The sequence below is a fragment of the Pithys albifrons genome, chromosome 14, assembly GCF_047495875.1.
Source record: "Pithys albifrons albifrons isolate INPA30051 chromosome 14, PitAlb_v1, whole genome shotgun sequence".
NCBI lineage: Eukaryota > Metazoa > Chordata > Aves > Passeriformes > Thamnophilidae > Pithys > Pithys albifrons.
Genome location: NC_092471.1, coordinates 20,105,429 through 20,130,185, shown reverse-complemented (window position 1 = coordinate 20,130,185; position 24,757 = coordinate 20,105,429). Strand labels below are relative to the sequence as shown.

General features: G+C 52.3%; 2 protein-coding genes across 2 annotated transcripts in view; both read left to right on the top strand.

Moving 5' to 3' along the window:
- The first annotated feature begins 1,638 nt into the window (after positions 1 to 1,638).
- Positions 1,639 to 5,314, top strand: SERTM2 (serine rich and transmembrane domain containing 2). The gene is made up of 2 exons (XM_071569352.1): positions 1,639 to 1,970; positions 4,238 to 5,314. Exon 2 carries the CDS (start codon positions 4,827 to 4,829, stop codon positions 5,070 to 5,072), a length of 246 nt encoding a protein of 81 aa, XP_071425453.1. The 5' UTR covers positions 1,639 to 1,970; positions 4,238 to 4,826; the 3' UTR covers positions 5,073 to 5,314.
- A 9,247-nt stretch (positions 5,315 to 14,561) lies between these two features.
- The window catches only part of ALG13 (ALG13 UDP-N-acetylglucosaminyltransferase subunit), a 30,695-nt gene continuing 20,499 nt past the window's right edge, over positions 14,562 to 24,757 (top strand). Inside the window, 7 exon segments of the mRNA XM_071569156.1 lie at positions 14,562 to 14,760; positions 16,446 to 16,611; positions 16,792 to 16,930; positions 19,213 to 19,318; positions 22,345 to 22,527; positions 23,542 to 23,625; positions 24,366 to 24,416. Coding sequence (XP_071425257.1) covers positions 14,680 to 14,760; positions 16,446 to 16,611; positions 16,792 to 16,930; positions 19,213 to 19,318; positions 22,345 to 22,527; positions 23,542 to 23,625; positions 24,366 to 24,416 — 810 coding nt within the window. The 5' untranslated portion in view covers positions 14,562 to 14,679.

The window sequence follows — 24,757 nt, the reverse complement described above, 5'->3', positions numbered from 1 at the left end:
CTACCTTGGACATAGATTTGTGCTTCACACATTCATAAATTAGCACAGATAATGTTTGCCCACAACACAGCAAAGTCAGGTTTATGTTTGTTCACACAAAGTTTCAAACTACTCAGGGGACAGAGGACCTGGGACCTAAACATAAACCACCCAGCCCACCGAACAGCAAGCACAGGGACAAGAATACCTCAAAAGGTCCAGAGCCAATGAGCAATGCTGACAATCCTGAGTCTCAGCGGCAAAGTGCCCCCGTCCATCCTCCAGACAGGAACCCAGGAGGTTCAGGAATCCAGACGGGGCTGGGAGCCCTCACCAGGCAACCATTCCCAAGCGGCACAAAACAAAAGACCTTTGCACCCACCAGAAAATTAGAGAAACTGATAACGGGGCTCATGTCTTGCTCCTCAGCGAGCCGGCAGCTCAGTCTCCGTGACCGGCTGAAAGCAACACAGAGTAACGATGAACGTGGCACAGACTTTGCTGCGGGCTGAGCTCCCAGCGCTGCCCCTTCCCTGCCCTGCCTGCTGCCCCCTCCGGGGCTCTGCCTCCTCCCTGCCCTCCTGCTGCCCCCTCCGGGGCTCTGCCTCCTCCCTGCCCTGCCTGCTGCCCCCTCCGGGGCTCTGCCTCCTCCCTGCCCTGCCTGCTGTCCCTGCCAGGGCTCTGCCTCCTCCCTGCCCTGCCTGCTGCCCCCTCCGGGGCTCTGCCTCCTCCCTGCCCTGCCTGCTGCCCCCTCCGGGGCTCTGCCTCCTCCCCACCCTGCCTGCTGCCCGTTCCAGGACTCTACCTCCTCCCTTCCCTGCCTGCTGCCCCTTCCAGGGCTCTGCCTCCTCCCTGCCCTCCTGCTGCCCCCTCCGGTTCTGCCTCCTCCCTGCCCTGCCTGCTGCCCCCTCCGGGGCTCTGCCTCCTCCCCACCCTGCCTGCTGCCCCCTCTGGCTCTGCCTCCTCCCCACCCTGCCTGCTGCCCCCTCCGGGGCTCTGCCTCCTCCCTGCCCTGCCTGCTGCCCCTGCCAGGTCTCTGCCTCCTCCCTGCCCTCCTGCTGTCCCTGCCAGGGCTCTGCCTCCTCCCTGCCCTGCCTGCTGCCCCCTCCGGGGCTCTGCCTCCTCCCCGCCCTGCCTGCTGCCCCTGCCAGGGCTCTGCCTCCTCCCCGCCCTGCCTGCTGCCCCCTCCGGGGCTCTGCCTCCTCCCCGCCCTGCCTGCTGCCCCTGCCAGGGCTCTGCCTCCTCCCTGCCCTGCCTGCTGCCCCCTCCGGGGCTCTGCCTCCTCCCTGCCCTGCCTGCTGCCCCCTCTGGCTCTGCCTCCTCCCTGCCCTGCCTGCTGCCCCTGCCAGGGCTCTGCCTCCTCCCTGCCCTGCCTGCTGTCCCTGCCAGGGCTCTGCCTCCTCCCTGCCCTGCCTGCTGTCCCCTCCGGGGCTCTGCCTCCTCCCTGCCCTCCTGCTGCCCCCTCCGGGGCTCTGCCTCCGCCCTGCCCTGCCTGCTGTCCCCTCCGGCTCTGCCTCCTCCCTGCCCTCCTGCTGCCCCCTCCGGGGCTCTGCCTCCGCCCTGCCCTGCCTGCTGTCCCCTCCGGCTCTGCCTCCTCCCTGCCCTCCTGCTGCCCCCTCCCCACCCTGCCTGCTGTCCCCTCCGGCTCTGCCTCCTCCCCACCGTGCCTTCCAGGGCTCTGCCTCCTCCCTGCCCTGCCTGTTCGGTGTCGCTGCTCCACTTAAGCAGCGAAGCTCCCGCAGCGACTCTTCCTTGCCCGTTCTCCTCCTCCCTGCCGTGATGCTGCTCTGTTGCCATCCCAGGATCGCAGTGAGAGCCATCCCTGCCATGTGAGTTCAAGAGCAGAGCAGAAGAAAGTGCACCTGGCTGCAAACATACTCCAGCAAGAAAAGCTAATCTTTTCTGCACTGCCTGGGAGATGCTCCTGGATAAATCATCAGCAAGCTCCAGGTGTGAATCAGGGACTCTGGTGCCTTGTCCTGCTCGGAAAGGTAACTGTGCTTTATTCCCTTCTCCCCCCATGAGGTTCCACAGCTGAGACACTCTCACAGGTTTTATTTCAGCATGAGAACCAAAAATACTGCCCACTGCTAAATGAAGAGACACCACCCTACCCCCCTCCACTTTTCCTCAGGTTCCCCCCCCAAAAAATGCAAGTCATGGGTGGAATTGACACTTTTGATATTTTGTTTGCATTTCTTCAGTGCTGATACTCTTCTGTAAAGGTGACCTGGACAGGATCCACCCAGTACGAAGTGTTCAAAACCAAACTGTTCTGTACTTGCCAGACAGTTCAGTTCACTTTAAATTAACAGCCTGGGGGAAACTACACACGTAATTTTTCTGTTCCTATTTACCTGTTTGTAAGGATCAGAGTATCGTGTGGAAAATCAAAATAGAGCCCAGGAGAGTTGCCTGCCCTTTCAGAGAGGCTGTGCTGGCAAGTGGCACTCACAGTGTGGGAGCAGAAAGAAGGGAGTGGGCACAGGACAATCACTGCAGTACAGGATAAATCTGTACTCTCTGTCTGCACTGTCTGGGGCAAATCTCTCTTTCTCTCTGCTCCCCTGTGACTTGGAAGGGTGCAGGGCATGGCCATGCAGGCTGCAAAAAACCTCCCCAGACCTGATACCTGCAGGGAGGGGATGGGAATTTCAGCACCCACCAAGATGTGGCTGATGAAATTCCTATCTCGGTGACACACTCTGAGAAGAATCTTTCTGTTCTTGTGTGTGAGGCTTCTCCTTTCATTCCAGAATTTTATTAAAATGAAATATGTTGTTTTGGGGGTTTTTTAAGCCAGAGAATGACTAAATCTTGATGAATAACTGGGATCAGAGGGAATGTGGGCTCTAGTTATTCTGCTCTGCTCTGTAACAAACTTTGTTTAGTTCCTCTGTCCATGGACTTGAAGGATTCTCAGGTGACCAGTGAGGTTTTGCCACCCATAATCTGAGTCAGACAGTTATAGTGCTGACCTGCTTTATACACAACTTTTCAGAATTATTGTGTACCACTTTCACATCACTTCAAGCCTCTACTCCTTAAAGGGGGTTGTGCAAAGCCAAATCTACTGATACCCAAAGAGAGGTGCTCAATGGGATAACTGGGAGATTGAAAAGCACAAATCTTTGGGGGTGCCTGGAGCTCCTGAATAATTTCTGGCTCATTTTTGGAAAAGATGTAGTTGATGTTATAGTTTTCAATAGTCTGATTAGTTAATTGCTCCTGACAAATCTATAGTTGAGACTAAAAAGAAGCAAACTGTGCCAACTCCCCATTGTTAATACTTCTTACTGTTAATCTGCTCCTTTTATCAATAAATGCCCAGCTGAGCTTCCTTGATTCAACATGTTGGTTTGGAGTAAATTATTGAACTTCATTCTAATGTCCTTGGCATTCTGCAGGCTAATTTTTTTATGTGTGTAAAGCTCCAGATTTCAATTCCCTCTCTCTGAAGAACAGCAAGGTGTTGTTCCCATTGGTGCATAGGGAGAACATTGTCAATAAATCAGAGATATTTTACAAACTGAAGGCCTATGAAAGTCAAAATGTTTTGCAATATGTCCTTAAGGTGAAAATTTAAATGTCAGAAGTTTTATCATTTTGACCTGATATTCCCATGTTAATATTACTTTACTCACACCTCATGTAGGTGTGTGGGTAGAGAACACCAGAAATCACTGCAGCAGTTTGTTTCAGTGCTGTCATTTTTGTTTCAGCTGCACCCAAGATTCTTGTCTTACCAGAGCAGAACATGATGCTTTTGGATGCACCATTTACAGTGAAATTTGAGCATTTTTATTTTCTGTTTCCAGCTGTAGGAACTGAAATTGCTAAATGTTAAGAGTCTTCCCATTTCTAGTGAGTTCTGCTGCCAGGAGGTGAGTGGTGTCCTCCTGCAGCTCCTCCTGGGATAGGGAGGGCTCTGGACACCTGCCCAGAAAAAGAGGGTCCTGAGAAACAATCAATGAGACACATGGTGAAAAACACTGACTGGATTTTTATCTTCCCTTCCTGTGTGACATCTAATTCCACAGACTGTGGGGCTTTCTCTTGCCATAAGTAATATGAATGTTACCAGAGGAGACCTTAACAACTACATTGGTCTTTTTCTAAAGTTAAATACTCAGTGTTTCTCCTGATTTCAGTGTCTCACATGAGAAGAGTTTACTTATCTATTTGTTCTAAAGATACCACATACAGACTAAGCTATTCTGGTACCTGGCTTCATTTCTCTCATTTTTTTTCCTTTTAGAAAGCTGACTTTTGGACTGTTTGTGATGAGGAGCTGCAAACTCCATCCTCTTTAAGCAGGAATCATTAGCCCAGAATTAGGAGAGGAGAGATCCCTTAGCAATGTGGCAAAGCAGAAAACAACCTACCCCAGATCACAGAGGCACAAACCACCTGCTGTGGGAGAAGGTGGCAAAAAGCTGATTGCTCCATTTGCTTGGAAAACACCACCAAACCTGTGCAAACCTTTGCAGCTCAGTTTGAGAGAAGCACCAAAGCTTTTCACCTACCAAAGGAGGTGACCAAAGTACTTTTAGCCCAAAATAATTAGACTTGTGTAGAGCTGTGCAGAACACAAGTCTAGTCTTTGTTGTTGCTGTGATAGCACCTTGCAAGATGATTTGCAAAAGACTCTGCCATGCACTCTGCTGGACTGTGTGAACCAGCACTGGCACCACAGGATGAAGAGCCTCTTGCTGAAGCCGCTGTGCCATCTGTCCTAAATTTCCTCTCCTGTCATCCTTTGGGAGTCCCATTAGGGAGGGCAGGAAATCTGAAGGTAGAGAGGGAAAATGGACCAAAGCTGATTGAGCTGCAAAGCCCAGAGAGCAATGACTGAGCTCCATTCCCACCTCCCAACTCTGGCCACCGGAGACACAACAGCAGATAAATATTATGGCCTCTATGTGTATGTGGGATTGTTCCTGACCCTCCTGGCTCTCCTTCTCCTCCTGTTCTGCTCCGTGTTCCTGCGCCTCAAGCACGTTGTTTCCCCCCTCACCACGTCCCCAGAGAGCACTGAGAACATCCAGCACTTCACAGACGTGGAAATGCACAGCAGGATTCCCACCACTTAGCCCAAAGCAAGGAGGGTTCTGTGCTTGTGAAATGGGTTTTGTTCAGCCAAATGTGGTGGAAAGAATTTCTGGCTGCTTGTTGGGCCCTGCAACCTCTTTGTCCCAGTTCAGCAGGTGGGACCAGTTTCTCCCTGTGTGGGTGACCAAAGCTGGGCATTCTAAACCCTCTGGGTCATTGCCCAGCAACTGTTCCCAATGGCCCATTGGCAGCAGCTGCCCAGGGCACAGCTGAGCCCTCAGGCTGGGAGCTGGCTGGGAAAGAAGCCTGGCAGAGGAGCTGGGAGAACTGCCCTGCAGGGACTCCTTGGCACCTCCACACACCCACCTGAGGGCTCAGCTCTGCCCATGGGCCAGCAACCATTCCAAAATCCCCCCTGACTGCCAGAGTCGGATCCCCCAGTGTGGAACTCCCTGCCCTGGGGGAGGCACTGGGGGCTTCCACCTGCACCTGAGGGGAGACAATCTGGGGGTTTGGGGAGTTGGGGAGCCACTCATTGGATCCAGAGGAGGAGCAGAACCTGGACAGGAGTAGCCCACCACTCTCCACCAGACTGTGCCATCATCTGCACCAACAGGTTTGTCCCTTCCTTTTCCTTTGGACTCGGGGGAACCACGTGGGGCTCAGCACAGGGGCCACCAAACCCCCCTGTGTTTGTGCCCCAGGGGGTGGGTTACAGTGCTGGGCTTGGGGGTTAAACCCAATTTCTCTTTGTGTCACTGTATTCATTGTAATATTTTTATTAAATTGTAACTCTGATCTATAATCTCTTTTGTGTTGGGTTCCTTTCTCCCTCCAGTTTACCTTTAAACCAGCACAGCTTCACAGCATGGCCCATCTCTAATGCTTCTGGTGATGGCTCTGACCTCTCAGTGGGACATGGGCAGTTGGGTGTCAGAGGCTGGACTGAGGACACTTGGAGGCTGCTGGGCCACCACCGTGTAGAACAGCATCAAGTTGCTCTCAGGCAGTGCTGAACTTGCCCCAAGGCCTTTGCCATGAAGCAATTAATGTCACTTTTCTGGCCCTTACCAAAGGGCTGTAGTTGCCAGGCAGCACCCACAGTGACACGTTGACCCTTCTGGCATAACTTGTAAAAATAAATTAATTTTACTGAATGTAATGAGCTTTGATATTGAAGAAATAATTCATGTCTAAAATCAAAAGTCATCTGAAGCAGACAGTGTTGCATGTCCCCCCAGGGCCTCAGATCATACAAAATCATTGCCTTTGGTTTCTCTGGACCTGGGGTTTTATTTCTCAGATCATACAAAATCATTGCCTTTGGTTTCTCTGGACCTGGGGTTTTATTTCTCAGATCATACAAAATCATTGCCTTTGGTTTCTCTGGACCTGGGGTTTTATTTCTCAGATCATACAAAATCATTGCCTTTGGTTTCTCTGGACCTGGGGTTTTATTTCTCAGATCATACAAAATCATTGCCTTTGGTTTCTCTGGACCTGGGGTTTTATTTTCTGTTTTGTGAGGCAGTGACTTGGTGAGGATCAGGTAAAATCCTCATTGATTCTGAGACTGGGATCACACAAGGTACTGCTGGGATATATCAGTCCCTCACTGTTTTCTGTTAATGAACAACCTCCCCCAAGGTGCTAATTAGCCAGGAGAGCTGCACAGACACACAGCACTGTTTTGTTGCTCTGTAAAAGCACTTTTCTGGTTGATGGGACTTGGCTTAGTTGTGAACATCCCATATTTTTGAAACCAACAAGGTAACAGCAAAAATCTATGAGACTGGAGGATTTTTCATCTAAAAACTAATTGCAAATATTTGGTTCATCCTTAATAACCCCCATCCTCAATATTGATTTTTTGGATGCCATAAACCCACTTAAATATTTTTATTTATTTTCCACAAAATCTGGCCACGTACTTCTTGCCCTCAGTTACTGTCCCTGGGGGTTGGGACCTCCCTTCTGTGATTATAATCAACTATTTTCTGAGCAGACTGGAAAAAATCCTTTTGTGTGCCTTACTTTGATATATGAAATAGGATTTGTGCCATGCCAGGTGTTTCTTTTCTGACTTCAAGGATGCCTGAACAAGGAAGAGGAGGCAAAGCAAAGGCTGGAATCTGTTGCTTCTGAGACTGGGCAATGCAGAAGCCACTGATCTTAAATGCTCTTTGGGCTGTTTTTTTTCTCTCAGAGAAAGAAGTTTGTGTCAGACTTTGATGGATAAAGTCCTGAGGATACTTTGGGTACAGGGGAATAACAATTCATTGGGTTTGAATTGAACCCTCTGCTTCAGAAGTGGCTGCAATAGGAGGAACCAGCATGATCTCCATGGGTTTCTGTAACAAAAATGATCACCAATTACAGGGCATTTCTTCCACTGGGACTAAGCCCAACATTTTGTCTAATTATGGTATGAATCCCACAATGGAGAAAACCCCAATTCTCTAAAGGACTAATTCCCTCCAGAAGAGCTAAAAATCTTAAAGAACTCCAATGATAAAAACACCTGTGCCAGCTCCTTACCACAGAAAATAGAAACAAAACCCCAGAAAAATATGAAATACTATTGTGGGAGACAAAGAAAGAATGTCTGATGGTTTGTATCAACTCCTCCCATGCTTTATCTAGGCTTGTACTAAATACAGTGACTGATCTGTGCCTAAATGTTGCTGGCCATGGATTGCTGGTGGATTTCTTGACAGACCTTCAAGGAATAATGTTGGACTAGAGAGACTTGAGAAGTAAATGGCTGAAAACAGGCTCTACTCAGAAATTCTTTGACAACAGATCCAGCAGCTTCTGTCACCAGACATGTCACATCAACACAAAGGTTTGCCTGTGATTGAAAAGGGAAAATCCTCTGATTTCCTCACTCCCAGTCCTGTTTCTCAGACCAAGTTTCAGCACTGATTTGATTGGATTCCTGCAACACTGAGATAGTCCATTAAGCTGCAAAGCTCTGCTGAGGGTTGTTCCAAAGGCCAAGAGAGCAGAGAGAGGAGCTGCAAAGCTTCTTCAGCACAACCAAAGGTGTTTGTGAATGAGAATGGCAAAGAAACAGGGGGCAGTCACTCAGGGATGCAACATCCCCATGGACACACATCACTGGGCTCCAGTTTACTTTGCCTGATGTTCTCCTATGAGTTCAAAACCAGCAGTATCAAATAAAGAGGCAGTGTTTGACACTGAAATTGGTTAAAACATCCCTTCCCCAGCTCTCTGGTGACACTGAGTCCAAACTCTAATTTTCCTTCAATGGAATGAAATGCACTTTCAAACTTTTTAACAGTGCATAAAGATCTTTCAGACTCACAAGAAAGAATAAACAGCCTTCCCTAGAGGAAGGCTGCATTTATTTGCAGATGGGTCTACTAAAAAAACCAAAACAAACCCAAATGATGATTACTGCTGAGAGATGATACCTTGGGAAGGGAAAACCTGGTATAGCTGCATTTAATCACCTGAGAGACAGAGAGCAGCTCTCAGAGCTCCCTGGCCTGCAGCCAAGCTGCGTTTGCTGCTCCTGCTCCCAGTGGAGGGAACTGCTTTGCTGAAAGAGGCTTTTCAAAGCAGCTCCACCTGTCTGTGTTCAAGTCCATCATTGGCAAGTTTGCAGATGACACCAAGTTGGGAGGGAGTGTCGACCTGCTGCAGGGCAGGAGGGCTCTGCAGAGGGACCTGCACAGGCTGGAGGGCAGGAGGGCTCTGCAGAGGGACCTGCACAGGCTGGAGGGCAGGAGGGACCTGCAGAGGGATCTGGACAGGCTGCAGGGATGGGCTGATTCCAATGGGATGAAGTTCACCAAGGCCAAGTGCAGGTCCTGCCCTTTGGCCACACCAACCCCCTGCAGCAGCACAGGGTGGGCACAGAGTGGCTGGAGAGCAGCCAGGGGGAAAGGGACCTGGGGGTTGGATTGACAGGAGGCTGAAGATGAGCCAGCAGAGTGTGGCCAGGTGGGCAAGAAGGCCAATGGCATCGTGGCCTGGCTCAGCAATGGGGTGGCAGCAGGCCCAGGGCAGTGACCCTTCCCCTGGACTCAGCACTGGGGAGGCCACACCTGGAGTGTTGTGTTCAGTTCTGGGCCCCTCAGGTCAGGAAAGAGATTGAGGGGCTGGAGCGGGGCCAGAGAAGAGCAACGAGGCTGGAGAAGGGACTGGAGCACAAGCCCTGTGGGGAGAGGCTGAGGGAGCTGGGGGTGTTCAGGCTGGAGAAAAGGAGGCTCAGAGGGGACCTCATCACTCTCCACAACTCCCTGACAGGAGGTTGTACCCAGGTGGGGGTTGGTCTGCCAGGGGAGGTTTAGGTTGGACATCAGGAAGAAATTCTTTGCAGAGAGAGTGCTCAGGCATTGGAATGGGCTGCCCAGAGCGGGGGTGGATTCCCCATCCCTGGAGGTTTTTAAGATGAGACTGGACGTGGCACTGAGTGCCATGATCTGGTGATCACAGTGAGGTTGGATCAAGGGTTGGACTTGATGATCTCAGAGGTCTCTTCCAACCCAAATGATTCTGTGATTCTAAGGGCCCTTGGCTGACAGTGCAGCACTGACTCTCACACTTGGTTTGGCTGTTGCTGCTCTCTCAGAGTCCCTCACCTGCTGGGAGAGGCCACACTGCCTAAAGCAGGAAATCAGAAATAACTGGCCTCTGCAATCACAGCATCCATTCCCATCTGATCCAAGCCTGTTTTATCCCTGGGAAGGAGTGTGCAGCTAATTGTGGTGAGAGATATGGCAAATGTTGTTAAACTCAGCACTGTTGTAGTTCACTGTCCAAGGCTAAAGTAAACAAAATATAAAGGGCGTAGGAACTGAACTTCACACACATCTATGAGATCCATAGTGAAGACATTTTAGTACACCAAGCACACAGTTTATCTATGGTTAGAACTACAGCTTATTGGCCAAAAGAGTTACACAACACCACTCTAGAAACTTCACTTGGTTAGAACCAATCTCTCACAAGTCCCATGTTTATAGTAACTCATCCTAGATGTTTTCAAGAGCCTCTCTGGTGTGCTGTGAGAAACCTGAGGAGCTTCTATGAGAAACTAACTCCTCCAAGCAGCTGTGACTTGTTTATTCTTAGCTGGCTCCAGTCTCACAGGGTCTTCTATAGATCTGAATTGCTCACTTTTGATTTTACTGTAACCACACAAGGCCAGGCTGGACGGGGCTTGGAGCAACCAGGGACAGTGGGAGGTGTCCCTGCCCATGGCAGGGGGTGGATGAGATTTAAGGTCCCTCCTAACCCAAACCATTCAGTGATTCACGTGATTCACAGATTAAACCTGTTTATGTGGGGATTAATGGATGTAAAAGGCTTTATTCAATATAATGAAGCCAACCAGAAGGAGAAATAAGACTAACTTACTTCATTTTGCACATTCATAAACACATAACAAGTACCAAAATATGATCTAAATCTAGTGTGGAGAAATGGGAGTTGCTCTCTTGTACCTCATCATCAGCTGCACCATTTTATCACAAGCCAGAGGGAAACTCCATCTGTGCATAAAACATAATACAAAGGAAAGACAGTAACCAGCCAGTCATTGCCTTTTTTTTTTCCTTCAAAGAAAATCAGATTTTAGAGGCTTACAAGTTTACCTGTCTTCTTGTTGGTATATTTTTGATACATTGTCTGCAGCCCATTCATTTCAGGGGGCAGAGTTTTATTGTGACAGTTGTGAGTTAAGTCTTTAAGCTCCAAGAGCAAACTGCAGGCAGGATGCAGTTTTCAGAAACCAAGATGTGAACTCACTAGTTTATTTTCACACATTTTCTTACTCCTTAACAATGTAATTATAGAGCTTTCAGGGCAAACTGTGGCAAGCTGAGCTGAATATAAAGCAACAGTGCCCAAAACAGCCACCCAGAAACATTTCAAAGGATAAGTGGGGAGGGATAAATAATTTCTCTATTAAAAAAAACCAGCTTGCACTCATGCCACCTTCACTTTCTTGCCCAGATGTTGCCACAGGAAGAAAATATCAGAATATAAATTATGCCACATAAAGCACAGATTACATGATCTTAAAGCTGTATGGGATCAGCTCCAGGTACCTCACTCTGAGAATGTTCTATAATTCTCATGGACCAGAGCATAAGCACTCATGGGCAAAATTCTACTTATTCCCTACACAAGAGTCCTATAATGGATGTTTTCTCTTTTCTCCTCAGCTTAAAATCACCCTACAAGCCTAATTCAATGTGTAAGTGGAATGAATCCTCCAGTGAAAACTCCAAGTCACTGCAGGGTTACTTGTGAATATTTTTTCTTCCAGCCCACACACAACATGGTGCTGGGAGTGCATTCTGCAGAGGGCACTGAGTGTCATGGGAAAAAAAGCAAACCAAACCCCATAACATTTAAATAGTCTGTCCTTAACTCTTCTCACAAAGATTGACACATGTGCTGAACCTCATCTCTAACACACCTGAAAACTTTGCATCTTCCTTTCATCCCAAAGTCTGTCTTATTGTCCATCAGCTGTCAGGACCTGACTGTACCAACAGGTCTTCATTGCCCAGATAAGCCTCAGCTGGGCTTTACCCACACTCTCTGACAGGGGCTTCATTTAAGCTTGAGATGAAATGGTTTAGGTTGGAAGGGACCTTAAATGCTGTCTTGTTCCAGCTCCTTGCCATAGGCAGGGACACCTTCCACCACACCAAGCCACATCCAGCCTGGCCTTGGACACTCCCAGGGCTGGGGCAGCCACAGCTTCTCTGGGCACCTGTGCCAGGGCCTGCCCACCCTCACAGGCAAGGATTTCTTCCTAATATCTAATCTAAATCTGCTCTTTTCCAGTTTAAAGGGCCTGTCACTCCAGGCGCTTGTCCAAAGTCCCTCTCCAGCTCTCTTGGAGCTTGTTTAGGCACTGGAAGGGGTTCTAAGGTCCCCTTAGAGCCCTCTCTTCTCCAGGCTGAACAACCTCAGCTCTCCTACCCTGTCTTCCCTTCCAGCCCCTGAGTGTTGCCTTCCTTTGGACCCACCTAACCAGGTCTGTGTCTTGCTCATGCTGGGATTACAGGGGACAGCTGCAGGTGACTCTGCTGCTAATTCTGCTCCTGAGTTGCTGTTTGTGTTCCCTGGACTGACCTTGTTACCTTTCCTTTGCCTGATGGTCACTGGGCCACTGGAGCTGTTGCTGCCAGTGCTCTGCTTGCCTTTCTCTGGGCAGTCACTGTGCCCTGTTGGTGAGGTCTTTGCCTGGTTTGGGTTGTGGTCACCCTCAGCTTTCGGGTTCCTTCTCCAGGACCTGAGCAAGGGAGAGCTGGGTGAGGAGAGGCAGGGCCCCCAAAGCCCTGTGCTCTCACACTCTAATATTGTGTTGTTTTACAGCATTTTTGCCCACCCTCCCCCTGCCATGTCTGCTGTCAGCACTATGTGCTTTAATCAAAAAATAACTACATTTCAGTGTGTCTCATTATGCTAAATGAGAGCAACAGGGGGGTAATGTGCAATGTGAATGAGTCAATAACAGGGCAACCTGAGGTATCCCTTTAACAGCTGCATCTTCTTAAAACACTCCTGACCTCATCTGCTCAACTCCAATCCGGGAATAGATTTGGATACCTAACTTTGTTGGAAATTATGTATCTTTCCTAAAATTTTAATTAATGGTAGCTAGATTCTTTTTACTTACAGAGGCTTGTTAATTTGATCTTTAAATCACTGAAGTTTTGGGTTTCTCTGGACTAGCCCTGACAAGCTTCAATAAATGCAGTTTGAGGGAGCTGAGGATTGAACATCTGGGATATTAAATTTATGGCCCTTCAAAGCCATGTTGGAGTGACCAGAAGAATGGTAAGAGAATTAAATAATGTGGACCAAATTAGCAGATAAAGGAGTAATTCAATGGAGAGAGCTGAGTAACTTAGAACCAAAGAATATGTTTGCTAAAATGCATAAATACGTGAAAAGTCTTGGAAGGGTTATAGGCAGCTGGAATGATTTGCTGTCTATCTCTGGCCAGAATAAAGCACTGCCTGGCTCACTAACACTTGAAAGGTGGTGTTGGAGGGTTTCATTTCTTCACAAGGATTTTCAGTCTGTCCATCCTGTTACACTGGAATTTAAGAAACAAAACTGTAGCTCAGTTTGTGCAACCGCTCAGGGGTGTCTTGGCCTTCCGCAGACAACACTGAACACATTGAAGGGTCAGATTTCTTTGGGAAACTGGAGCTACTCCCACCAGCGCTGTGGGAGGGCAGTGCCAGCCCGGTGAGCCCTCCCCTGTGCCCGTGTGAACCCACCCCTGGGTCCAGCCAGCCCCCACCTGTGCCCAGGTGAACCCACCCCTGTGCCCGGGTCAGCCCCCACCTGTGCCCGGGTCAGCCCCCACCTGTGCCCGGGTCAGCCCCCACCTGTGCCCGGGTCAGCCCCCACCTGTGCCCGAGTCAGCCCCCACCTGTGCCCGGGTCAGCCCCCACCTGTGTCCGCGTCAGCCCCCACCTGTGTCCGCGTCAGCCCCCACCTGTGTCCGGGTCAGCCCACCCCTGTGCCCGGGTCAGCCCCCATCTGTGCCCGGGTCAGCCCCCATCTGTGCCCGGGTCAGCCCCCACCTGTGTCCGGGTCAGCCCCCACCTGTGCCCGGGTCAGCCCACCCCTGTGCCCGGGTCAGCCCCCACCTGTGTCCGGGTCAGCCCCCACCTGTGCCCGGTCAGCCCACCCCTGTGCCCGGGTCAGCCCCCACCTGTGCCCGGGTCAGCCCACCCCTGTGCCCGGGTCAGCCCCCACCTGTGCCCGGTCAGCCCACCCCTGTGCCCGGGTCAGCCCCCACCTGTGCCCGGGTCAGCCCACCCCTGTGTCCGGGTCAGCCCCCACCTGTGCCCGGGTCAGCCCACCCCTGTGCCCGGGTCAGCCCACCCCTGTGTCCGGGTCAGCCCTCACCTGTGTCCGGGTCAGCCCTCACCTGTGTCCGGGTCAGCCCCCACCTGTGCCCGGGTCAGCCCCCATCTGTGCCCGGGTCAGCCCCCACCTGTGCCCGGGTCAGCCCCCACCTGTGCCCGGTCAGCCCACCCCTGTGCCCGGGTCAGCCCTCACCTGTGCCCGGGTCAGCCCACCCCTGTGCCCGGGTCAGCCCTCACCTGTGCCCGGGTCAGCCCTCACCTGTGCCCGGGTCAGCCCACCCCTGTGCCCGGGTCAGCCCCCACCTGTGTCCGGGTCAGCCCACCCCTGTGCCCGGGTCAGCCCTCACCTGTGCCCGGATCAGCCCTCACCTGTGCCCTCCCCTGGCGGCGAGAAGGGGAAGGGAACTGTGAAGATCGGCAGCCGCAGCAGAGCAGGGCAGCGCGCTGACCTCGGCCCGGCCCCTCCGCTTCAGGCCCAGCCTCTCCGGCTCGGCCGCTCCGCCTCAACCCGGCCCCTCCAGCCTCGGCCCGGCCCCTCCGCTTCAGGTCCCTCCGCCCTCGGCCCGGCCCCTCCAGCCTCGGCCCGGCCCCTCCGCTTCAGGTCCCTCCGCCCCCGGCCCAGCCCCTCCGCCCTCAGGACCGCCCCTGCACTCCGGCCCGGCCCCTCTGCCCCTGGCCCAGCCCCTCCAGGCCGGTCCGACCCCTCCAGGGCCGCCATTGCGGGCGGGGCGCTGCGCCCTCTGGTGGCCCCGCGGTCGGCCCCGAGCCCACGGCCATGGGGTCCGTGTTCGTCACCGTGGGCACCACCAGCTTCGACGAACTGATCGCCACCGCCCGCTCCCCGCCGGCGCTGCAGGTGAGGCGGCACAGAGCGCGGCTGCGGCCCGGCCCTCCATTCCTCTCCCCTTCCCTCCTGCGCCCCGGGAGCTGCCCGCACTCTCCCGGCCATTTCCCTCGTTCCTCCGGCCCTTTCCCGCGCCCCCCGCGCTCTCCGGGCCCTTTTCCGCGCTGTTCGAGGCGGTGGGAGCCGCTCCGGGTGCCCACGGGGACACGCGTGAAGTGTCGCTAGAGGAAGGGGAGGGACGACCTGTGGCGCCCAGTGGGAAGGGGAGGGGCAGCGCTCCCGGCCCGGGTTACCGGGAGCTGGGCCAGGTGCCCGGGTGGGCTTACCCCCTCCATCCCTCCTTGGTCCCCGTTATCCCTCCCCGCCGCCTCCTCGCTCCCCGTTATCCCTCCCCGCCGTCTCCTCGCTCCCCGTTATCCCTCCCCGCCGCATCCTCTGTCCCCGTTATCCCTCCCCGCCGTCTCCTCTGTCCCCGTTATCCCTCCCCGCCGTCTCCTCTGTCCCCGTTATCCCTCCCCGCCGCCTCCTCGCTCCCCGTTATCCCTCCCCGCCGTCTCCTCGCTCCCCGTTATCCCTCCCCGCCGCCTCCTCGGTCCCCGTTATCCCTTCCTGCCGCCTCGGTCCCCGTTATCCCTCCCCACCGCCTCCTCTATCCCCGTTATCCCTCCCCGCCTCCTCTATCCCCGTCATCTCTCCCCGCCGCCTCCTCGCTCCCCGTTATCCCTCCCCGCCGTCTCCTCTGTCCCCGTTATCCCTCCCTGCCGCCTCCTCGCTCCCCGTTATCCCTCCCTGCCGCCTCTGTCCCCGTTCTCGCTCCCCGTTATCCCTCCCCGCCGCCTCCTCTATCCCCGTTATCCCTCCCCGCCTCCTCTATCCCCGTTATCCCTCCCCGCCTCCTCTATCCCCGTTATCCCTCCCCGTCTCCTCTACCCCCGTTATCCCTCCCCGCCGCCTCCTCACTCCCCGTTATCCCTCCCCGCCGTCTCCTCTATCCCCGTTATCCCTCCCCGCCGTCTCCTCTGTCCCCGTTATCCCTCCCCGCCGCCTCCTCGCTCCCCGTTATCCCTCCCCGCCTCCTCTACCCCCGTTATCCCTCCCCGCCGCCTCCTCACTCCCCGTTATCCCTCCCCGCCGCCTCCTCTACCCCCATTATCCCTCCCCGCCGCCTCCTCGGTCCCCGTTATCCCTCCCCACCGCCTCCTCTATCCCCGTTATCCCTCCCCGTCTCCTCTACCCCCGTTATCCCTCCCCGCCGCCTCCTCGCTCCCCGTTATCCCTCCCCGCCTCCTCTACCCCCGTTATCCCTCCCCGCCGCCTCCTCACTCCCCGTTATCCCTCCCCGCCGCCTCCTCTACCCCCATTATCCCTCCCCGCCGCCTCCTCGGTCCCCGTTATCCCTCCCCACCGCCTCCTCTATCCCCGTTATCCCTCCCCGCCTCCTCACTCCCCGTTATCCCTCCCCGCCGCCTCCTCTACCCCCATTATCCCTCCCCGCCGCCTCCTCTGTCCCCGTTATCCCTCCCCACCGCCTCCTCTACCCCCATTATCCCTCCCCGCCGTCTCCTCACTCCCCGTTATCCCTCCCCGCCGTCTCCTCTATCCCCGTTATCCCTCCCCGCCGCCTCCTCTGTCCCCGTTATCCCTCCCCCCCGCCTCCTCTCCCCAGTATCAGCCTCGCCCTCCCTGTGCCTCCGCAGGTGCTGCAGAGCCGCGGGTACCACACGCTGGTGCTGCAGGTGGGCCGGGGAGCGCTGCCCGCGCCGCTGCCCCGCGGCACCCAGGCCCTGGAGGTGCAAGAATTCCGCTTCAAGGACTCTCTGGCCGAGGACCTGCAGAGCGCCGACCTGGTGATCAGCCACGCAGGTACAGCCCCTTGGCCAGTGGAGGTCCGTGGCAAGAAGGTTGTGAGGCTCGGGGTGGGCTGTGAATGTTGAGGTCCACAATTAGAGGTGGGTCGTTAAATACCCGTCTCCAAGAATCTCCCCTGATTCAGGAGCAAGTAGGAAATTTCATCTCTCACTGTGTGTTCTGTTTCTCTTGTAGGTGCTGGGAGTTGTCTGGAGGCTCTAGAAAAAGGAAAACCACTCATAGTAGTAATAAATGACAAGCTGATGAACAACCATCAGCTTGAACTGGCCAAACAGCTCCACAGAGAGGGGCACGTGCTGTGCTGCAACTGCAGGTATGGATGGAGCTGCTGTGGCTGTCCTGGCTGGGCAAGTGCTCAGCACACTCACTCTGTGTTACTGCAGATTGAGAATGTACCAAGAAAATACACATCATTCTTTGTCACCTCCATTTGTTTGTACATTGGATCCTCAGAGTGGATAGATTAACATCAGGCACTAATTTACCAGATTACCAAGCCTTTCACCATGGCCCCTTCTAATTAATTTTTTGATTTGAGGGCACACGTGTTCAGATTAAAAGAAGAATTTAAGCTGAATAGAAGTGGTTGAAGTTGGAACAATCAGGTAGCATCCTAGAGGCACCCAACAGCTCTTCTCTGTCTCTGCTCTTTCTCACTATTTGTTGGATTCTTTTTCAAAGTCTGGAAATAATACAGCCCAGACCATCAGTTTGTACCAGAAATCACACAGAATCAATTCCTCCTGCTGACTTAGGACCCCATTTCATATTTTTGCTATATGGACTTTACAAGGAAAGATGCACTGACATAATAAAAGTAGCTGGAGTATTTAGGAAAAAAACAGGAATGGTCTTACAGATACAGATCAGGAGCCCACACAGCTCAGTGTCCTGTTGGCAGTGGCCATATGCCAAAAACAGAAAAAGGGCAGGAACATGCAGTATGTGCTTCTGTTACTTTCTTTCCAATGCTCTTACATACTTTGATTCAGGGGTATTCCAAGATCAGATGCTGTGTGGTTAGTACCTAAAATACTTCTGTCTTTCAATGACTTATTCAGGCTGCCCTTCTAACCCTCCTGAATCCATTAAATCCTCTGACAAAGAGTTTCACAGATCTACTGCTTGTCACTTCAGGGGAAAAAAATAAAACAACCAAACGAAAAACATTGAAAAAAATCCCCAAAACAAACCACCAAGCAAACAACACAAAGAAAAAGTCACCACCACCAAAAAACCCAGCTCCTTTTGATAGTTTGTGTTCATCCTGACTACTGGTTGTTTCATTTCCTTTCCTGTTTGAACTGGGTCTTACTGTTTTCCCTATGATTGACTGCACTCTAGAAATAATAGAAAACCTCTAAATTGAAGGCAGAGGAAATATAACTCCCAGTTTTCAGTCTGCATCTTCTTCCTTTGCCCTGCAAATGGCATTTTGTGTGTTTCAGAAGACCTTTCTGAACAGATTAGGCCTGGCATTCATTTATATTGAACAAGTTTCTTAAAACTCACTACCTTGGTGCTTCTGTCAGCTTTGGAGACAGGAAGGAATTTTTCTTTTTTTTTTGTTGGGCAGTGCCAAGCCTCATTTGAGCCTCATTTGCAGCTTTATAATAGCAGGTAACAGATTGTTGCAGAGTTCTTTCTGGCTCTGTGATGGAGAACTGTTATGGGTTCACCCAGGTGGGCCTAGATTTGGGCTCTGAAGTCTGGACTAGGCCTAAGCTGTCAGCTGACTTGAGCTGGGCTGGGCTAACAGCTGACCTCTTCTAGCCAGTAACTTTGTATTCCATACCACATTATGGCATCATCTCCAGGGCAGTAGGAACCAGTGTGGGAGTGGTTAAGGCAGTCACTTCTCAGCCTCCTCTTGGGAGGACACACGATGCTGTCCCAGGGGGGATGGAGAGGACCAGGCCCACCACTGGCTCACAGGGTACCTCAGGAAAGTAAAATGTGTTGTTCTGGGTCTCTCCTTTCTGCTTGGGTTTGTCTCCCTGGGGAATAAGCTTCTTCTTAAGTAATGTGTAGTTAGGACAGTAGAATTTGTGTGTTCGTTAAGAAGTTGAGGTGGGGAACTTGTTGTTGCAGACTTGTGTGAGTGAATATTTGTACTCTCTTCTAATTGTCTCTTTCTTTCTGTGAAAAATATATGTAGATTTAGTATAAATGCAGTTTGAAGTGTTTTTTTTCCTTTCCCCTCTCTTTTCCTCCCTTTCCCTGGTGTTAGGAGGGAGGCTTTTCTCTCTGTGCTTGGGGGGGTTGGCAGTTGCTTATCTCAAACCAAGACAGTGCTCAAATAGGATAAATTTCCTGTTATGGGAAAGATCATAGGGAAGGTCCTTGGATCTTGTTCAGTCTCCCAACATTTGCAACCACAGAAGATGAAAAAGTTAAAGAGCTGAGGTTATCTCTGAAAGCTGATTGAAGTATGGGGTCTGCTGCTCTGTTGGGTCTCTTTCTTTCATGTCCTTATTTTTGTTTCCATGCTAAAGGATTATGTGTGTATCACTAGAAAGAAAATTGTGTGTACAGAAAATTCCCTTTGGGATGTTTTTTTTTTCTTTAATTTTTGGGTTTGATCTGTTTTTACAGCACTCTTGTGGAGACACTGCAGTCAATGGACTTGTCAACTTTGAAACCTTTTCCTCCTGGACAGCCAGAAAAGTTTGCTTTGTTCTTGGATAAAGTTGTTGGGTTTCAATAAACAATACAGAGGAATAAAAATGTCAGAAAAAAACCCTTTTCTTCTCTCCTAGTGAGGCCTTCCATGCTTAAGACCCACCAACTTGGGCAAACCCTCAAAGAAAATGTCTGTTCATATTAGCTGACATGAAATGGTTTTCTGTTTAGTGTCAAAGTCATCCAGCTTTGTGCTTAAAAGAGCACAGTGCCAACCAGGAGAGGAAGAGTATGAACCATCTAGTTTCATGCACTGGCATTTACATCACAAAATCTCCACTGGGATGGTAATTCCAGTGATGAGGACAAGCTAAACTACTTCTAAGAGCCATGGTGTGTCCATAATGATGTCTTGACCACTATGTCAAGGACAGGTGGAATTAACTTGGTTTTGTTGTTATTCCTGTGGTGACCTACAAATAAGGAGATGCTTCTTTGTGTGTTTACAGAAACATTGTCATGAGAACTTAAGAAATTTAAGCCTGTTAAAGAGAAAGGGGGGCATGTGGTGAATCTGGGTGAGAAAAGTCAAGAACTGCAAACTTGGTGCCAAACTGCCCACCAGCTCACCTGGGGTTGGGTGATTTACTGCCAAAGTAAAACAGGAGAGCAGAGGAATGGGCTTGGCAATACACAGTGTTATCCCATACTGAGTGACTTGTAAAGCCCAGTATTTCCTATTTAGATGAGATATTGGGGAGGAATTCTCTGTGAGGGTGGGCAAGCCCTGGCACAGGTGCCCAGAGCAGCTGTGGCTGCCCCATCCCTGGGAGGGTCCAAGACCAGGCTGGACAGGGCTTGGAGCAACCTGGGACAGTGGAAGGTGCCCCTGCCCATGGCAGGTGTTGGAATGAGATGATCTTTAAGGTCTCTTCCAACCCAAACTATTCTGATTCTATGGTGCTGACTGGAGCTTCCCATTTAAACCATTGAATGGTCAGCTATGTTGATGCTACATGGATTTGTTTTGGTAAATACTTGGAAAATTGAAGGGCTTACAAATGTTCATGCAAGCCCTTTGGTTTGTAGAGCTCTAGAATTGTGGAAGTGCACTGTTGGAGCCAATTTCTCCTCCTGCAACTACATTATTTGTTTGGGGTTTTTTGTTGATGTTTAAAACAACAAGAAGGAACTTCTCAATTGGTGCATCTGCTGTTTAAGTGCAATTTTTATTAGCTAATTAATGTACATAGAGGCATTCTCCTAATGCAGTGGAATAAATCAGGCTGTACAGTTGTGTGTGGGTCATTTTTGCTGATTCCCAAAGCTTACCCCAAGTACTTTATTTGGAACAACTAAGATTTTCACTTCCTTAGAGCTGTTACTTCAAATTTACTGCCAGCAACTTGTCTGCAGCCTGGGAGTGTGCAGGGATGGCACAGGGAATGCTGAGTAACCAACAGGGATGGCACAGGGAATGCTGAGTAACCAACTGGGCTGATGTCCCCACTGGTTATGTAGGTCAGGAGTGTGCAGGGATGGAACAGGGAATGCTGAGTAACCAACTGGGCTCATGTTCCTCCCACTGGTTCTGTGATCAGGAGTGTGCAGGGACAGAATCATAGAATTGATTGGGTTGGAAAAGACCTCTAAGATTATCAAGTCCAACCCTTGGTCCAACTCCAGTCCCTTTACCAGATCATGGCACTCAGTGTCACAGCCAAGCTCAGGTTAAAAACCTCCAGGGATGGGGAATCCACCCCCTCTCTGGGCAGGCCATTCCAGTGCTTGACCACTCACTCTGGAATGAATTTCTGATATCCAACCTAAACCTCCCCTGGCAGAGCTCAAGCCCCTGCCCTCTTGTTCTCCTGCTGGTTGCCTGGGAGAAGAGACCAACCCCCACCTGGCCAGAACTTCCCTTCAGGGAGTTCCAGACAGTGCTGAGGTCACCTCTGAGCCTCCTCTTCTCCAGGCTGAACACCCCCGGCTCCCTCAGCCTCTCCCCACAGCACTTGTGCTCCAGTCCCTTCTCCAGCCTCGTTGCTCTTCTCTGTTGGGTTGGAAGAGACCTCTGAGATCTCCAAGTCCAACTCTTGACCCAACCCTACTGTGATCACCAGCCCAGGGCACTCTGTGCCCTGGGCTGGTGATCACAGTGGGGTTGGATCAAGACATGTTGGATTCTCTGTCCCTGGAGGTGTTTCAGAGGACACTCAGTGCCACATCCAGTCCCTTCTCCAGCCTCGTTGCTCTTCTCTGGCCCCGCTCCAGCCCCTCAATCTCTTTCCTGACCTGAGGGGCCCAGAACTGAACACAACACTCCAGGTGTGGCCTCCCCAGTGCTGAGTCCAGGGGAAGGGTCACTGCCCTGGGCCTGCTGCCACCCCATTGCTGAGCCAGGCCACAATGCCATTGGCCCTCTTGCCCACCTGGGCACACTCTGCTGGCTCATCTTCAGCCTCCTGCCAATCCAACCCCCAGGTCCCTTTGCCCCGTCCCTCTCCAGCCACTCTGTGCCCACCCTGTGCTGCTGCAGGGGATTGGTGTGGCCAAAGGGCAGGACCTCCAATTGGCCTTGGTGAACTTCAGCCCATCCCTCCAGCCTGTCCAGATCCCTCTGCAGAGCCCTCCTGCCCTCCCTACTTGGTGTCATCAGCAAATTTGCTGATGTTGGCCTCAGTGCACAGGGAATATCACAGGGAATGATGAGTAACCAACAGGGATGTCACGGGGAATGCCAAGTTACCAGCTGGGCTGATGCTCCTGCTGGTTATGCGGGTCAGAGGCGTGCAGGGATGTCACAGGGATGTCACAGGGAATGCTGAGAAGCCACCTGGGCCCATGTCTCCACTGGTTATGCGGGTCAGGGGCGTCGAGCGATGGAGCTGGAGGGGGTTCAGCTTAGCCAGGGTCAGCAACGGGAGGAGGCAGCGCACCCGCGGCTGGAGCTGCATCTGGGACAGCTTCGAATGTCCTCGGCGGGCGCTGGGACAGGCGCCTGAAACCGGAGCCGGAGCTGCCCCGGGGGTCCCGCCGGGGGGGTGCCACAGGTGGGCGCGGCCCCTCATTAGCGGGCCCTCATCAGCGGGCCCTCATTAGCAGCGGTCGCGCGTGCAGTTCCCCGCGCCGAGCGGAGCCAGGAAGATGCGGAGGGGCTGCAAGAAGTACTTCGGGCAGAAGTCCTTCAGCGAGGTGGCCATGGACGAGTATCTAGCGAGCCTGGGGCTCTACCGCAAGATGACGGCCAAGGACGCCTCGTGCCTCTTCAGAGCCGTCTCGGAGCAGGTGGGCAGGAGCCGGGCTGAGCCGAGCCGGGCTGTGCTGAGCTGAGTGAGCCCACCCGAGCCGGGGTGAGCCGAGCCGGGCTGTGCTGAGCTGAGCTGAGTGAGCCCACCCGAGCCGGGGTGAGCCGAGCCGGGCTGTGCTGAGCTGAGCTGAGTGAGCCCACCCGAGCCGGGCTGAGCCGAGCCGGGCTGTGCTGAGCTGAGTGAGCCCACCCGAGCCGGGCTGAGCCGAGCCGGGCTGTGCTGAGCTGAGTGAGCCCACCCGAGCCGGGGTGAGCCGAGCCGGGCTGTGCTGAGCTGAGTGAGCCCACCCGAGCCGGGGTGAGCCGAGCCGGGCTGTGCTGAGCTGAGTGAGCCCACCCGAGCCGGGCTGAGCCGAGCCGGGCTGTGCTGAGCTGAGTGAGCCCACCCGAGCCGGGGTGAGCCGAGCCGAACTGTGCTGAGCTGAGTCGCCGTGAGCCGGGCCGGGCTGTGCCGGAGCCCCCCGTGCCCAGCCCGAGGCGCGGGGATCGTTCTTAGCCCTCCGCGCTGTCTCTCCCCTGTGGTGCTGTTGGTCTTTACAAACTATGGGTAAAATAAGCCTCGTGCGAAGCACAAAATAAACTCTGAGATGTTCTCCTTCGTTCCTTTGTAACCTCTTCGGAGCCGTCTCGGAGCCCGCGGGCAGAGCCCGGGCCGGGGCAACGGGGGCGCCTCAGGCTGGGCTGGGCTGCGCCGGAGCCCCCGCGTTGTTCCCCATAAAGTACTTGGGGTAAACTTTGGGAATCAACAAAAATGACCCGTACGCAACTGTACAGCCTGATGATTTCCCCTGGATTAGGAGAACGCCGTGTCCGCGGCCGGTCTCCTTTGTGGTGCTTTTGGTCTTTATAAACTACGGGTAAAATAAGCCTGGCGCGAAACATAAACTCTGAGGTGTTCTCCTTCATCCCTTTGTAACTTTTTTTCCCAGCTGTTTTTGTCTTAAATTCATCCCTCGGAAGTCAGGAAAGCTTACTTTTTATTTTTTTTCCAGCTGTTCTTGACTCAAATTCATCACTTGGAAGTCAGGAAAGCGTGTGTGTCCTTTATGAGGCAGCACCGGGCCAAGTTCCAATCTGTAAGTGGGGAGTGCAGTTCGCTGGGAAGAGCTTTGGGAGGGGAGGGCTCAGCTCTGGATACACCCTCGGGACCAGCGCTGAGAACGGGATGTGTGTGAGAGGATGGGAATGGCAAAATACCTTGTTGGGATTGGGATCGGGATCACACTCCAGGTGACTGAAACGCAGGTAACAAAGTGGGAGTTGTGTGTAATCTCTATGGAGCAGCTGTCCCGGGAATTAGTAGGAAATACATAGGACTTCAGAGTAAGGAACAAATACCAAATGATGGTGAGGGATTCCAGTATGTGTCAAATCGTTGCGTGAAGTCGTGGGGTTTTGGGTGGCTTTTTGTGGGTACAGATGATGTTCGTGTGGTTTGGGGGGTTGTGTTTCAGGGTTTTGTTTGCTTTTTTCCGCCTGTAATCACATCCAAATGTGTAATCGAAACCAGGAGGGCCACGGAGTCTGGGTCACTGACTTGTGCTTTTAATATTTTTTCAAATCCCTTGGTGTTTCCACATTGGTACCCCAAATTATTCCCGTGATTTAAGGCAGGGAAGAGCTGAAATCATACCCTTGGTTAGGCCACAGCCCTTCAGAACTCAAAACTGATAGGAATTGGCAGACTAGTCTGAAATTTGGTGCCTGTTCCCTGCTCTGCCCCCTCCATACAACGGCCTAGTGGTTGTTGTGTTTACATTTACCTTTGCTTGCCAGTTGCCTCAGTTTTTATATTTGTTTTCTTTTTTGTTGAAAGTATGTGGAAGGCTCGTTTGAAAAATACCTAGAACGACTTGCAGATCCACAGGTAAGAGCTGATGGAATACTCGTCAAGAGACTAAACTAGGAAGCTAGTTAGGCAATAGTTCAAAGTGCAGTTATTTGAGTTTGCTTTTCTTTTTTCAGATGCACCCCAATCCTAGGGTGTCATTTGTGTAAGGAATACTGAATAAACTGCATGTGTATAAACAGTATCACTTTTACTGGGGAATTTGGGTGGGTGCAAAGCAATCTTTGCAAGCCAGACAGTAAAAGCTTACTCAAAACTGCCATTCTATCTATGAAGAAAAAAGCAAAAAAAATGGAGTATACTTCACTTAACATGTTCATCAGGCTTTGTAATCCCCTGCTTCTTCCTTCAACCTCAGG